General features: G+C 42.8%; 1 protein-coding gene across 1 annotated transcript in view; it reads left to right on the plus strand.

Moving 5' to 3' along the window:
• The window catches only part of hsd17b4 (hydroxysteroid (17-beta) dehydrogenase 4), a 155,188-nt gene that overhangs the window by 77,251 nt on the left and 61,723 nt on the right, over positions 1-16,214 (plus strand). The window contains exon 14 of the mRNA XM_078566668.1: positions 5,292-5,343. Within this exon, the coding sequence (XP_078422794.1) occupies positions 5,292-5,343 (52 nt within the window). The remainder of the gene's footprint in view (positions 1-5,291; positions 5,344-16,214) is intronic.

Genomic DNA, 16,214 nt, shown 5'->3' on the forward strand with positions numbered 1-16,214 from the left:
CAGAAGCTCTCGTGTAAATAAAGTTAATTTTGTTTAACTAAGAAGCCTCCCAGAGCGTGTTTCTACATTTGGCAACAAGGAAAAACTATCCTGGCACTGTCTCCTGCCTGCATTTGTAAGCATCGTGTTTAATCGACAACTGCGAATAGGAAATTATATTACTCATTGAGATGCCTCTTTTCAGCCGGATAGACCCGTTCGACGACTCTGCAGAGGAATGGGGCCAATTGGATTCTACTGTCAGGCAAATGAAATAAGGGACAAGGGGAAGCGTAAGGCGATCCTCCTGAGCATTTGTGGAAGTCAGACTTACAGTCTGATCTGCAGCCTTAACGCTCCAAGCGCACGTGACTCCAGATTGGTCAGTGAGTTAGTGGATCTACTTAAGGGTCATTTTCAACCGAGTCATAATGTATCATTTTAAGTTTAATTCGGTTGTGAGAGCCCCGGGGGAATCGATTGTGACGTATATAGCAAAATTCAAACAATTAACAGAGCATTGTAATTTTGGTACAACCCTAAGTAAAATGCTGCGGGATCGATTATTCTATGGTGTATGTAACGATACAACATCGACTGTTAGCAGAAGTTGATATCGATTTAAAACACGGGATGGAGACTGTGCTAGCAGTGGAAAGCACTGAAGCAGATGGATTGGAACTGCAGGGCGTGCAAAGTGGCGCCGTATACCAATTAGGGTGGGAACTGGCAGTCAGCCTTGGGGCCAAATCGGCCGAAGCTACTGGCAAAAGGGAAGCAGTTCCAGCAAGCTAAAGAATTAAAAGATACAGTGGAGGCAGTAAGGCAGTGATTCCTAAGGTCCAGTGTAATGCTGAATGCCATTATTATGGAAAAGAAGGAGACAATGCAGGGCTAGGTCCAGGCTGCCAATCCAACAAGATGTTACAAGCACACAGTATAGAAGACCCTGGTACCAGTAAGTCTGTTATTTACTCTTTTCAACCTCAAGAATGTTAAGCCAGACCCAGTCATCGTAACACTCCGTGTAAATGGGAAACCTCTAAATATGGAAGTAGATACAGGTGCATCAGTCACTGTGATGGGTGAGCACACATTCCAGTATTTGAGAGGGGGTGCCCAGCCTTTAGATTGAGAGAGCACTTCAGCCAAGCTGAAAACATACACCAGACAAGACGTAAAGGTGAGGGGTACCACCATTGTACCTGTAAGCTATGGACAGCAGTCTGCCCAGCTACCTAACGTAGTAGCGTTGGATGAAGGACAAGCCTTCTGGGCCATGACTGGCTCAAGAAATAAAGCTAAATTAGGCTGACATTTTCCAGGTGAAGCCAGGGGGGATTGTCAGAATCGTTAAGAAAACATGACAGTGTCTTCAGGATGAGATAGGCAAGATTAGGAGCTTACAAGCCAAAACCTATGTGGATCTGGAAACCACTTTTCAGAGCTAGACTGGTACCATATGCCCTGCTTGAGAAAGTGGATGCTGAACTAAAGAGGTTAGAAGAACTAGGTATAATCCAGCCCGTTCAGATTTTGGAATGGGCTGCACCCATCGTCCCCGTCTTGAAGCCCGACAAGACTATCTGCATTTGCAGTGATTACAAACAAACCGTCAATCAGGCCACAAAGCTGGCTGGGAACCAATCATATACCAAGCTGGACATTAGTCACGTGACTAACAGAGTTGGATGACGGTTCCCAAGGATATGTCATCATAAACACCCACAAAGGGCTTTTTCAGTACACGCGCCTGCCTTTTGGTACCTCGTCAGCATGTGCAATATTCCAAAGCACAATGGAGAGCCTACGACAGGGATTGCCACAAGTTGTGGTAAACCTTGACGATATACACATCACTGGGTCCATGGAGGCTGAACATCTGGCAAATTTAGAAGAGGTGCTAAAATGTTTTCAGGAGACTGGAGTCTGCCTCCAGAAAGCAAAGTGCACTTTTCAAGCCAAAAATGTGACTTACCTGGGACACAGGATCAATGCTCAAGAGTTACACCCTGTCGAGGAGAAACATAGAGCCATAAAAGAAGCGCCTTCCCCCACGAGCGTGTCTGAACTTAAATCGTTTCTAGGAATAGTCAATTATTATGGGTGGTTTTTGCCAAATCTATCCACTGTGCTGACCCCCTTACAAACCCTACTAAAGGAGCACCACTGCTGGTTTTGGGGAACTCCTCTGAAACGGCTTTCAACAATTGCTGCAGTTTTCAAGCCTACTTTCAAGCTGACCCATCAAAGGAACTAATACTGACATGTGCCGCCTTTCCATATGGCATTGGGGCAGTGTTGTCCCATGAGATGGCTGACGGCTTGGAAAGACCGATAGTATATGTGTCAAGAACACAATCAGTAGCTGAAGGAGGCTATTCACAAATAGAAAAAGAGGGCCTAGCAATAGTTTTCGGCATCAACAGGTTCCATCGATATCTACGTGAGAGACTTTTCACAATTGTTTCAGACCACAAGCTGCTGTTGGGCCTTTTTAAGGAGGACAAGGCTATTCCACCAGTAGCCTTTGTGAGGATTCAGAGGTGGGCATTGATCCTGGCCTCATATGAATACACCTTCAAACACCGACCAGGGATATATATTGCAAATGCAGATTCCCTGAGACGCCTGCCCTTAAGTGAAAGTATTACTTGTACACCTATTCCTCAAGAAATTGTCTTGGCCTTAAACTTTTTAGATACGCTACCAGTCTTTACGAAAAAAATCAAAACCTGGACCAGTCGGGATTTACTGTTACCCAAAGTGCAAGATAAAATCTTTACGGGATGGGGAAATGGGGCAGTTTCAGAGGACATGAAACCCTTCTCCATCTGTAAGCATGAACTTAGTTGTCATGATGGTATTGTGCTATGGGGAGTTGTCATTCCTGTGCCGGGCAGGGAGCATCTCCTGATGGAACTACACGGTGGTCACCCTGGTATCTCGAAAATGAAAATGCTAACCAGGTGTTATGTATGGTGGCCTGGAATCGACGCTGATATTGAAAACCTGGTAAGGCACTGCCAACAGTGCCAGTTGCAGCAAAACCTGCCAGCCACAGGTCACTACACACTTGGGAATGGCCTGGCCGGCCATGGGTCCGCATCCATGCCGATTATGTAGGACCATTTATGGGTACGATGTTTCTCCTTGTGATTGATGCGCACTCTTGAGTGGATAGAAATTTTTGAGGTGAAGACACCAACATCGATGGCGGCCATCGAAAAGCTGCGGCACTGTTTTGCAAGTCATGGTTTGCCTGAAGTAAATGTGTCCGATAATGGGGCAGTGTTCACGAGTACGGAGTTTCAAACCTTCACCACTCTCAATGGTATAAAGCACCACCCTACCATTCAGCATCGAACGGCTTAGCTGAGAGAGCCATCCAAACTTTAAAATCTGGCATGAAAAAGTCTGTCGGGTGGACCTTTAGCAACAAGAGTCTCTCATTTTCTGCTGAGTTACCGTACCACCCCACATGCAACGACAGGTGTTCCTCCTGCTGAACTGTTAGTGAAACGTCGCCTCAGGACAAAGTTAAGTTTTGTGTTTCCAAATTTGCAGGGGAGGGTAGAGCCAAGTCAGTGCAACCAGAGGACAAGTCATGATACTCACAGGAGAGCTAGGAAGTTCTCGACTAATGAAAATGTGTACGTGAAAAGCTTCGGTAGCAGTACTAGGTGGATTCCTGGAAGGGTACCCTCTGAAACCAGACCTCTTTCGTATCAAGTAAGGATCTGAAGAGAATCGACACCAGGGGCCCACGCCTTTTTATGTGCCCCTTTGCCCATAATTTAACCAGTGAGAATAGAGAGTTGCATGATGATTCAAGGTTCCACTAATTCTTGGGTAGCTAACAGGCACCCTTCAGGTGTCCAAAGTTAAGCTTTGTGACTAGACAGATTGCTTGTCTGTAGAGTTCCAAAGGCCATTTCCGGAAAATCCTGGGGGTTACTCTGCCCAAATCCTGGGAAAATCACTTGTAATTGTTCCCCTTCTGGAACAATGCAGTCAGTGCCCAGTGAAGGAGCGGTCTGTGACTTGGGAAAAAACTTTCCCTGATATCCCTAAGCATGAACTACAAAACCCTCCATATGGTGTTGCTTGTCCACTTTAGTTCCATGCTGGACGTGCCTAGTCCGCGACCACTGCTACTGTGGCAACGTCCATCAGGTCCAGGGCCTGATTCAGTATTCCCAGACAGCTGCTCTTTTGAGTTCCTTCCTTTCGGAAGGACGAATCAACAGGATTCGTTTTGGTCTTCTGTAGGCTTTCATGTTCAGCACACACTTCCATCACACCTCTGTACACTACTGCAAAATATCTTCAATGCCATAGTGGCCTTTAGATAATTTTTAAACGTAACTATAGATGGGGCAATCCAAATGGGAGATCAGGTCAGAAGGAGGGCAGTGGTCAGCAGTAGCCTATTTGGTTTTAATGAGAGGTCAAGAGGAAAACCCTTGATTCCCCCTGCTCCACATTCAGGTAAATATGTTTCTAAACATTTGTTAAGGTCTGCAGGGGGTCCTTTAAGGACTGTCTGTGTATCTGCACATGGATCTGAAATTTCTGAATATCGCTTGCACTAGCTGCCTTGGTAAATTAGTATTGCGGAGGCGATATCATCCACGTGTTATACCTCTTTATTGCTTATGCAAAGAAGGTAATGCCTGTTTCAGAAGTGAATCATGGACAGTGATTTTTATTTTTTGACCAAACTAACATGGTGGACGGTGTACTTCTGGTTTGTAATTAATGTTTGCTTCATCCCTGCCATGCTGGAGGCATAGACTGTTTAGCACTCACTAAAGAGGTACTGGAGCATTGAATTTCTTGGAAAACTGTAGTTTTTACTACTATACATGTTGCGGACATGTGGAACAGTCAGTCTGTGGCCAAAGGTAAAGGGAATTTCAGGACAAAATTGGCTAGTTTTATGGTAAAGGAAGTAATTTGATATTTGTTCAAAGTGTACAGTGTATCTTTAAACTTTGGAGCTGATAACTTAATCTTTTCTAGTCCTGTATATTCCTGTGTCCCTACATTTGTTTTTAAAAATGACTGTTTTTAAACACAATATGTGATTAAGTTTTGTTTCTTATCCTAATTATTTTAGTGAGTTATTTGTGTATAAAGTAAATCTTGCTTATCTAATTTTTAATATTTTGCTGAGTTTTAAAATACTGTGTAAACAGGACAATGACAAACTTTCGTTTTTGCAATTATGTGAGAAAATAAAGGTTGTTCTTTTCTGGCTTCACCAAAGGATTCACAATTATGTGCTGAGCTTTCTGTACATCTTGCAGGTGCTACATGGTGAACAATATTTGGAGATGCACAAACCACTTCCAACTTCAGGTAACAATTTCAGAAAATTGCCTCTTCTAAATTGCTGCACTTCACTGTTTATTCTTGTGCTTTTACCCTCAGAACTGTTCATTTCAGTGAAGGAAGAGAAGTAGTACAAGTGTTTTGATGAGAGCTGATAGAGAAAAACTGTTTCCATTGGCAGAAGGGTCAGTAACTAGAAGAAACAGATATAAGATAATTAGCAAAAGACCCAGAGGGGCAATGAGATTTCCTTTTTACACAGCAAGTTGTTAAAGATCTGGAATGGTGATGGAAGCAGATTCAGTGGAAACTTTCGAAAGGAAATTAGGTGTACTTGAAAAAGAAAAATTATGCAGGGCTAATGGAAAAGAGCAGGAGAGAGACTAATTTGATAGCTCCTTCAAAGAGCTGGAACAACCAAAACAGGCTGAAAGGCTTCCTTGTGCTGTATCATTCTATGAAGTCAGTTTTTCCTACACTGATTTCCGTGAGTTCACAGTGTGAAAATCCTAATCAAGAATTCCTGCGGATTACACTCAAAAGGCCTTATAGAGGTTAGTTTTGCCTTGAGGAAACTATTGAAGTCAAATGTTACTGGTAAGAATTTGATTACAGTAAATAGTAATGTAGCCCAGCAGTTGTGGTACATGACTTGAAACCATAGCAAATCGTGAAATGGATTTAATAAATAATTTATTTTGTTGCCCAGTAGCAGGAAAAATAGCCATGAAAGCTCCTGGATTGTTGTAAAAACTCAACTGTGCTTCAGGATAGAGAGGCTACCAACTGGCCTGACCTAATGATGGCAGCCTTACTACAATAACAACTTATATAGTGCATTTAATGTAATGTAACGTCCAAGGCACTTCACAGGAGCACTATAAGACAAAGTATGGCACTGAGCCACATGAGATATTAGGTCAGGTGACCAAAAGCTTGATCAAAGAGGTAGGTTTTAAGAAGTGTCTTAAAGGAGGAAAGTGAGGTGGAGAAGCGGAGAGGTGTACAGTGAGAATTCCAGAGCTTGGGGCCTAGGCAGCTGAAGGCACAGCCACCAATAATGCAACAGTTATTTTTAGGAATGCACAAGAGGCCAGAATTAGAGAAGCGCAGATATTTTAGAGGGCAATAGGGCTGGAGGAGATTACAGAGATAGGGAGCAGCAAAGCCATGGAGGGATTTGAAAACAAGGATACAAATTTTAAAATCAAGACATTGCTTGGCGAGGAGTCAATGTAGGTTAGCAAGCATAGGGCTAATAGGGGAACAGTATTCGCTGCAAGTTTGGATGACTCCAGGTTTACAGAGGGTAGAGTGTGGAAGATCAGCCAGGGCTGCGGTGGAATAATGAAGTCTAGAGCTAACAAAGCATGGATAAGGGTTTCAGTAGCCGATAAGTTGAGAGAGAGGCGAAGTCGAGAGATGTTATGGCGGTGGAAAAAGGTGGTCTTAGAGGTGGAATGAATATGAGATCGGAAGTGCATTTCAGGATCAAATGTGATAGCGAGGTTGCGAACAGACTGGCTTAATCTGACTGTTGTCAGGGAGAGGGATGGAGCCAGTAGTTATGGACTGAAGTTTGGAACAGGGACCAAAACAACAGTCTTATTCTTCCCAGTACACTGTGTGGTTGATTCTTAATCAAGAACTAAGGATTGGCAGTAAATATTAGGAGTAATTGGGATATATTGTGCTCATTTTCTAGCTCTGCATTAAAATTGTGAATCACTTGCCAACTCCTGATTTACTCCCCCAACCACCCCACAAACTTAAACTCTTGGTTGTGGCGTCCTAGACAGCCAATCTTCCTCATCCCCTAGCGACTAACGAGCTGCCTTGGGACTGTGACTCGCATCTATAGCTTGCCAGAACTAGACCAAAGAGACTGTTGGACCACTTTGCCATCATTTACTATGTGTAGCACCTGCTATAATAGCTTGCATCACAACTCGTGCACTCCTTAATTTCTTGGCCATTGTCTTTCTGTATCCCAAGAAAAATTAAAAGAATTTTTTGAATGAAATGGCAAATGTTATTCAAATGAAAGATTACTTTAAACCATTGAAGCACCTTATATGATTGTAATTCTTTAGCAGATTTTAGTGAAAACAAAAACACACACTTTTGATAACTTGCAACTTGCCCTTTACCTTCAGTTCTCCTGTTCTTGACTGCTTTGATGCCAAGAAGGTAGATGCCTCCCAAGGCCTTGGAGTGCAGTCTGCTTTCGAAAATGGTGACCAGGAAGTGTTGGGTACTGCTGATGTGTAACTTTCCTGATTTTTTTTTTTCTGTCCATTTGCAGGGTGCAGTCTCTAACCATTTACCTACTTTCCAAGTTTAGATTAACAATTAAGTAAAGTGGATATTGAACCTACATTCATGCCCACTCTGTGGCACTGAATTGTGGATCAATGTCGTTGCAGTATATGGAGACAATAGTTTAGTGAAAATATGCATCCTGCAATAGATGTGGTTGTGAGATTTAGGTTAATGTTCATCATTAATTAAGAAGAAGGAAATAACTTGCATTTGTATAGCACCTTGCATGACCTCAGGACCTCGTACTTTAAAGCTAGTGAAACACTGCTGAAGTGTAGCCAGTGTTGTGATGTCGGAAATGTGACAGCCAATTTACACACAGCAGGTTCCCACAAACAACAATGTGATAACCTGTTTTAGTGGGATATTCATGCAATACCTTGGGTTTTTATCATCCACCTGACCAGGGCTTGTTTTAATGTCTCCTCTGAAGGGCAGCACATCAGACAATGCAGAACCCCCTCAGTTCTGTAGTGTCAGCTTGGATTATATGCTCAAGCCTCAAAATGGGACTTGAATCCACAACTTTCTCACTCAGTGGTGAAAGTGTTACCGCAGAGCGATAACTGACTGTCTGTTAATGATCACTAATAGCAATGTTTGTTTGTAAATTGATGAGATTTAAATATATAACATATTATTGTTATTCTGCTCTGCAAAAATCACAAAATGAAAAACTGAAATATGAAATGCCCAAGGATCTAAATGTTTTGATTTATCCTGGAGAAAGCTTAAGTAAAAAAAGATCCGCATTGAATGCTCTGAAGACTAATAGGCATGTAAATGGATTAATGTAAAAATGTGGCTGAAAAGATGTATCCAGATGAAATGAAAAGGCACAGATCTCTTCAATCAGGAGAGTTGAAAGTTAGATTGTTTGGTAGATAGAGAGATGTAACTAAGGATTCATACCAATACCTTCCAGGAATCATCCTTGTATTATGTTTTTATGTATTGTTTCTTCTGGCTGGATTTTATGGCCCTTCACCAGTGTGTTTGAAGGCAGAGGGTGTTCATAAAATGCAGTGCATGGCCTTCCCACAGCCTCCTTGCCTGCCCTGATCTGCTTCCCATTTTATGGAGGGGCGGAGAAGGTGCAAGCAGCCTGCCTGTCCTTGGACCTATTGAGGCCCTTAAGTGACCAATTAATGGCCACTTAAGTACCTTATCCCACCCTACTGCTATTTTACCCGCGGCAGGGGGTGGCCTATGTCATGTGGGAAACCTGGCAGCTTTTACTAGATGAGTTGGTGTTCAGCAAAGGGGGTGGAACTCATTTGGGGGTCCCCTATGCCCATCAGAGGCACCCACCCCAAGCACATACCCCCGCCCTCCCCAATCCCTTGGCTTCTCAAACCCAGACCCTCATGCTCCTCCCTGGGGCTTGCACTGGAGTTGCCTGAAGTCCAGTGTCCATAACCACCTGTTTCTGGGGGACTGACTGTGGTCCCGGCTGTAACCACTGCTCGAGGCTGGCGCTACTGGGGCTACAGAGCTGCTGGCTCATCAGATTGGCTGGCAACACTACAAGGCTGCTCCCATTGTTAAATGTCTGTGGGGCAGCCAGCCTTTTGGTGGGCGGGTTCCTGACCAACTCTTTAGTCCAGGGTGGTGTGGATTATGGTACTCTGTAACATCCAGCTCTTTGTTTATATTCAGATCTTTTACCTGCTTAAAATAGAAATATCTAATGCAGATGTTTGTGCATTCTGCTCAAGGGCACTTCATTTACTTTGTCAAAGTGCTTTCTTATGATCTTCTGTTGCTGAATCAGCCTTACTAATGGTGCCCTCAATGGTTAATTACCACTTAACAGATATACATGTATGAGTGGTTGCAAATATGACTGTAGAGCAACTGTGAGGGGGCGATGTAGTCTGGCAGAATTGATCACCTGCCCATTGTAGAACCTATTCAGTTTTCTCTCCTTGACTCGTGTTTCTGACTCTGACTTTCTCCTCCATAGTAGAAGGCCTGTACAGGTCAAGAATGATGAAATCAGGGTCACTCAGCTCCTGACCTCATTACATCCTTGGTCCAATCATGGACAAAAGACCTGAACTCGGGGTGAGGTGAGAGTGACTGCCCTTGACAACAAAGCAGTATCTAACCGAGTGTGGCATCAAGGAGCCCTCGCAGAATTGGAGTCAATGGGAATCAGGGAGAAAGCTTTCTACTGGTTGCAGTCATACCTAGCACATAGGAAGATGGAACAAAAACAAAAAATGCTGGAAAAACTCAGCAGGTCTGACAGCATCCGCGGAGAGAAAGACAGAGTTTAACCCTGTCTTTCTCTCCACGGATGCTGTCAGACCTGCTGAGTTTTCCAGCATTTTTTGTTTATGTTTCAGATTTCCAGCATCCGCAGTATTTTGGCTTTAACATAGGAAGATGGAGCCATCTTCAGCTGTTTCATCAATGACCTTCCCTCCATCATAAAGTCAGAAGACGGGATGTTCACTGATGATTGCACAATGTTCAGCAACATTCACGATTCCTCAGATACTGACGCAGTCTGCATCCATATACACTAAGACCTGGGCAACATATAGGTTTGGGCTGATAAATGGCAAGTAACATTCGCACCACACAAGTGCCAGACAATGACTATCCCCAGCAAGAAAAAATCCAACCATCTCCCCTCGACATTCAATGGTATTAGCATTGCTGAATCCCCTACTATTAACTTCCTGGGGGTCACCATTGACAAGAAACTAAACTGGACCAGCCATATAAATACTATGGCTATAAGAACAGGTCAGAGGCTGGGAATTCTGCAGAGAGTAACTCACCTCCTGACTCCCCAGAGCCTGTCCATCATCTACCATGCACAAATCAGGAGTGTGATGAAATACTCTCCACTTGTCTGGATGAGTGCAGCTCTAACAACACTCGAGAAGCTCGAAACCATCCAGGACAAAACAACCCGTCTGGCACACCATTCACCACCCTCAACATTCACTCCATCCACCACTGACGCACATTGGCAGCAGAGCGTACCATCTACAAGATGCACTGCAGCAACTCACCAATTCTCTTTTGATAGCACCATCCAAACCTATGACCTCTACCACCTAGAAGGAAATGGGAAAGCCATCGCCTGCAAGTTCCCCTCCGAGCCTTATAGCATCCCGACTTGGAGCTATATTGCCGTTCCTTTGCTGTTGCTGGGTCAAAATCCTGGAACTCCTTTCCTAATAGCACTCTGGGTGTACTTACACCACACGGACTGCAGTGGCTCATGAAGGCAGCTCACTACCACCTTCTCAAGGACAATTAGGAATGGGCAATAAATGCTGGCCTAGCCGGTGACACTCACATCCCATGAAAAAATTTTTTAAAATCGCAGACGCAAAATGCAAGACCTGAGACAAATGGCTTTTTAAAAATGTGTTGTGGAGCTGGCAGTCAATTGTCAGTGGTACCACCAGAACCCTTCAAGGAGGGCATTACAAGCTCAGTTGGCAATGACATTACTTGCTTCACAAGAATTTTTTGTAATGGAGGAAATCCTGTTAAGTCATTTGAGTTTGTTCTGGTTCAGTCTGTGAATGAATTTAATGTGATATGTTTTGGAAAAGGCAGATTTTTTATACCACCTTATTTGTGATGTAGCACACAAACAGATGTCTGAATCAACAACTTTCCCTTGTATTTTAAATAAAATTTAAAACATAGCAAACAACTGCTGTTTGAAAATAATTGGCTCAAAATAGATGTGTTTAGATAACCAGCAGCTCAATTTAGATCATGCTGCAGTCTGGCTTCAAGCTTTGTGCTCTCAAGCAATTGTTTTAAACTGCAACATTTACCTCTTTTATCTGCACTGCTACTTGAGTGATATTGTTGCTGCTGGTGGCAGGGGATGAGGGAGCTGGAGGAAAAATTTGTACAATTAAAAGTAATGATAAAAATGAAACAAATTGTCCACCTTTTAGAAATTAAACTTTTAAAAATTTGGTACATATGAAGGCCTGCTTCACTACGCCCTCAGCTTATTGTCAGCAAAGCATTAAGCTTTGATAGGACTTGTAGGTAGGACTTCAAACTAATTTGTGGGGGTGAGGGTTCAATTGAAGGGAAGTTTAAAAAATCAAAAAGAAACAATGGAGCAGAGGTGCAGGGTAGTGAAGAGGCAAATGATAATCAAAGTGTGACAGGAAGGGGCAGAAGAGTGCAACAGAAATCAGAACCAGAATGAGCAATAATGGTAAAAATTCAAAGCTCTTTACCGGAATGCATCTATCTGCAGCATTTGTAACACAATAGATGAGTTGACGGCACAAATAGAAATCAATGAATAAGACTTGATGGCTATTACTGGGACGTGGCTGCAGGGTGACCAAGACTGGGAACTCAATATTCAAAGGTATTCAACGTTCCGGAAAAATAGGCAAAAAGGAAAAGGAGGTGGGGTGGCTTTGTTAATAAAGTAAGGTATCAGTGCGGTGGTGAGTAGTGATATAGGTGCAACAGATTGTGATGTGGAATCAGTTTGGGTGGAAATGAGAAATAGCAAGGGGAAGAAGTCACTGATGGGAGTCATCTATAGGTCCCCAAGAGTTGCCTCACTATAGGACAAAGTATAAATCGGGAACTAATGGAAGCATATAAGAAGGGTGCTACAATTGTCATGGGTGATTTCAATCTGCATATTGACTGGACAAATCAGATTAACAGGGGTAACATGGAAGATGAATTTGTAGAATGCATCAGGAATTGTTTCTTAGAGAAACACATTGCAGAACCTATCTGCGAACAGGCCATTTTAGATCTAGTAATGTGTAATGAGATGGGATTAATAAGAGATATCAGAGTTAAGGATCCTCTAGGGGGTAGCGATCACAACATGGTAGAATTTCATATTCAGTTTGAAGGCGAGCAACTTGGATCTCAAATCAGTGTCCTCAACTTAAATAAGGGCAATTACAGAGGTATGAAGAAAGAGTTGTCTAAAGCAGGCTGGGAAAATAGACTAAGGGGAAGATCAGTGGATGAGCAGTGGCAGAAGTTTAAGCAGATATTTCATAATGCTCGGCAAAAAATTATCCCGGTCAAAAAGAAGGACTCGATGAGAAGAATGAACCATCTGAGGTTAACAAAGGTGGTCAAGGAGAGCATCCAATCAAAAACTAAGGCATATAAAGCAGTGAAAACTAGTGGTGGGCCAGAGGATTGGGAATTTTTTTGGAACCAGCAGGGATGACTTAAAAGCTAATAAAGGGGGGAAAAAAATGACAATGGAAGTAAATTGGCAAGAAATATAAAAACATACAGCAAGAGCTTCTATGGGTATATGTAAAGAGAGTGGCTAAAGTGAGCGTGAGATCCTTGGAGGATGTGCCTGGAGAATTGATAACGGGGAACAGGGAAATGGCAGATAATTTAAACCAATATTTTGCATTGGTCTTCACGGTGGAGAACTTTATAAACACCCCATCAGATAAGCTAGGAGCTAATGGGAGGAAAGATCTTGTAACAGTCTCTATCATGAGGGTCAAGGGGGCAAAGTATTTGACCAACTAATGGGACCAAAGGCAGAAAAGTCACCAGGACCTGATGGCCTGCATCCAAGGGCTTTGAAGGAAGTGGCTGCAGAGATAGTGGAGGCATTGGTTGAAATATTCCAGAACTCTCTGGATTCTGGGAGGGTCCCAGCGGATTGGAAAACCTCTAATGTGACGCCCCTGTTCAAGAAGGGAGGGAGACAAAAAGCAGGAATGTCAACATGGTTTTGTGAAAGGGAAATCATGTTTGACAAATTTGCTAGAGCTCTTTGAGGATATAACAGCAGAGTTGATAAAGGGGAACCGCTAAATGTAGTGTATTTGGATTTCCAGAAGGCATTCAGTAAGGTGCCACATAAAAGGTTATTGCACAAGGTAAGAGCTCATGGTATTGGGGGTAATGTATTAGCAGGGATTGGGAATTGGTTAACACACACAAGACAGAGAGTCGGGATTAATGGGTCTTTTTCAGGTTAGGAAGACGTAACTAGTGGAGTTCCACAAGGATCAGTTCTTGGGCCTCAATTATTTATTATCTATATTAATGACTTGGAGGAGGGGGCAGGTTGTAATGTATCCACATTTGCTGACGATACAAAAATAGGTGGGAGGGCATGTTGTGATGAGGACATAAGGAATCTGCAAGGGGATTTCGATAGGTCGAGTGAGTGGGCAAAAACTTGGCAGATGGAGTTTAATGTAGGAAAGTGTGAGGTCATGCACTTTGGTTGGAAGAATCAAAAGGCAGACTATTATTTAAATGGAGAGAGACTCTAAAACAAGTGCAGTACAGAGGGATCTGGGTGTTCTTGTGCATGAAACACAAAAAGTTAGCGTGCAAATGCAGCAAGTAATTAAGAAGGCAAATGGAATTTTGGCCTGTGTTGCTAGGGGTTTGGAGTTTAAAAATAGGGAAGTCTTGTTACAACTGTACAGGGTGTTGGTGAGGTCGCACCTGGGGTACTGTATACAGCTTTGGTCCCTGTATTTAAGGAAGGATATACTGGCATTGGGTACAGTTCAAAAGAGATTCACCAGGCTGATTCCTGGGTGAAGGGGTTGAATTATCAAAAACGGCTAAACAAGTTAGCACTTTATTCATTAGAGTTTAGAAGAATGAGGGGTGATCTTATTAAAATGTACAAGATTCTGAGAGGGCTTGACAGGGTAGATATTGAGAAGATGTTTCCACTAGTGGGGGAATCTTGAACTAGGGGACATAGTTACAGAATAAGGGGACACTCATTTAAAACAGATGCGAAGGAATTTCTTCTCTCAGAGGGTAGCGAATGTTTGGAATTCTCTACTCCAGAGAGTTGTGGAGGCTAGATCACTGAAAATATTTAAAGAGAAGGTAGATAGATTTTTTAAATATCGGGGAGTTGAGGGCTATGAGGAGTTGGCATGAAAGAGGAGTTGAGACCTGGGGAAAATCAGCCATGATCTTATTGAATGGCAGGACAGGCTTGAGGGGCTGAATGGCCTACTCCTCCTATTTCTTATGTTCTTTTATTCTTATAAGGCCAAGATATCTCCAAACACCTATATGTCTCCATCTCCGTCACAGAAGAGTGGAATCCTGGTGTACTCTTGAGTGTAGCCTTCTCACCTCAACTTAGTGGAGATGGTGGCATAGTGGTAATGTCACTGGACTAGTAATCCAGAGGCCAGGCTAATGGTCTGGGGACATGGGTTCATAATCCCACCAAAGTAGCTGATGGAATTTAAATTCAATTAATTGACAAAATTCTGGAATTGATATTACTGATTATATCACCATCAGGATTATATCAATAATGTTGACCATGAATCTATGATTCATGAGCCCATCTAGTTCACTAATGTCCTTTAGGGAAGGAAACTACCATCTTTATCTGGGCTGGCCTACATGTGATTCCAGACCCACAACAGTGTGGTTGACTCTTAACTGCTCTTGGCAATTAAGGATTGACAACAAATGCCAGTGACACCCACACCCCATGAGTGAGTTGAAAAGAAATAACCCATCATCAAGACTACTTTCTTTCACATTTACAACATTGCTTGCCTCTACCCATCTCTACAGATGAAAAGCTAATCCATGCTGTTGCCATCTAATGGCTGGTCTTCCCCAAGCTTATCAGTCCTTTTACTTACACCATCCGTGAACTACGTACCTCACCTATGTACGTCTTCACTGACACCAAGTTCTGCATACTTACACCGTTGTTCTTATCAGACTTTCCTGATTTGCTGTGTACCCTAAAACTAAATGCATTAGTCTCACCCTTGCCTTCAGCTTCCTCTATTGCCCCTCCCCTCACCTAACCGTGCATTCACACCCTTCATTATCTCTTTAAGTCTTAATTCTCAGTGCATCCTCTTCCCCTCCAGCATTAGTGTACTTACTTGCCAGTCATTCTGTTTCATTATTGGTGTCATTCTTTCAGCCATCTTACTCCTCTCCCCTGGAATTCCCTACTTCAGAATCTTTGCCTTGTTGCTTCCCTTCCTGTTTTTCAGAAACCTTTCTGGTGTATATATTTCTGACTGTGCTTTTGCCCCCTCCTGACCGTCCATTTCCCTGTTTCGTGTCCATTTCGCTATCTACACCGCACCTGACCCTGTAAATCACTGAAATGTAAATTTGTAAGAGTGCCGTAGCAATCAAAGTTGTTGCTGTTGTTTTATGTCAAATTTGATTGATGCTTTCAAAATATTACCACTTACAGGTGATTAAAACCAAAAGACATTTTTTAATATGTTGCTTGGTTTAAACTAGGTAACACAAGAAAATGTATTGTTAAACAAAAACAGAATTACCTGGAAAAACTCAGCAGGTCTGGCAGCATCGGTGGAGAAGAAAAGAGTCGACGTTTCGAGTCCACATGACCCTTTAACAGAGACCCTCTGTTGAAGGGTCATGTGGACTCGAAACATTGACTCTTTTCTTCTCCGCCGATGCTGCCAGACCTGCTGAGTTTTTCCAGGTAGTTCTGTTTTTGAAATGTATTGTTAATCTTGGTAAAGAAACATAATTATGGAAATATGTTAAATATTGGTTAGAAGTGTTTAGATTGCAAAGTTACG

Source organism: Cetorhinus maximus, chromosome 2, assembly GCF_964194155.1.
Source record: "Cetorhinus maximus chromosome 2, sCetMax3.hap1.1, whole genome shotgun sequence".
Lineage (NCBI taxonomy): Eukaryota > Metazoa > Chordata > Chondrichthyes > Lamniformes > Cetorhinidae > Cetorhinus > Cetorhinus maximus.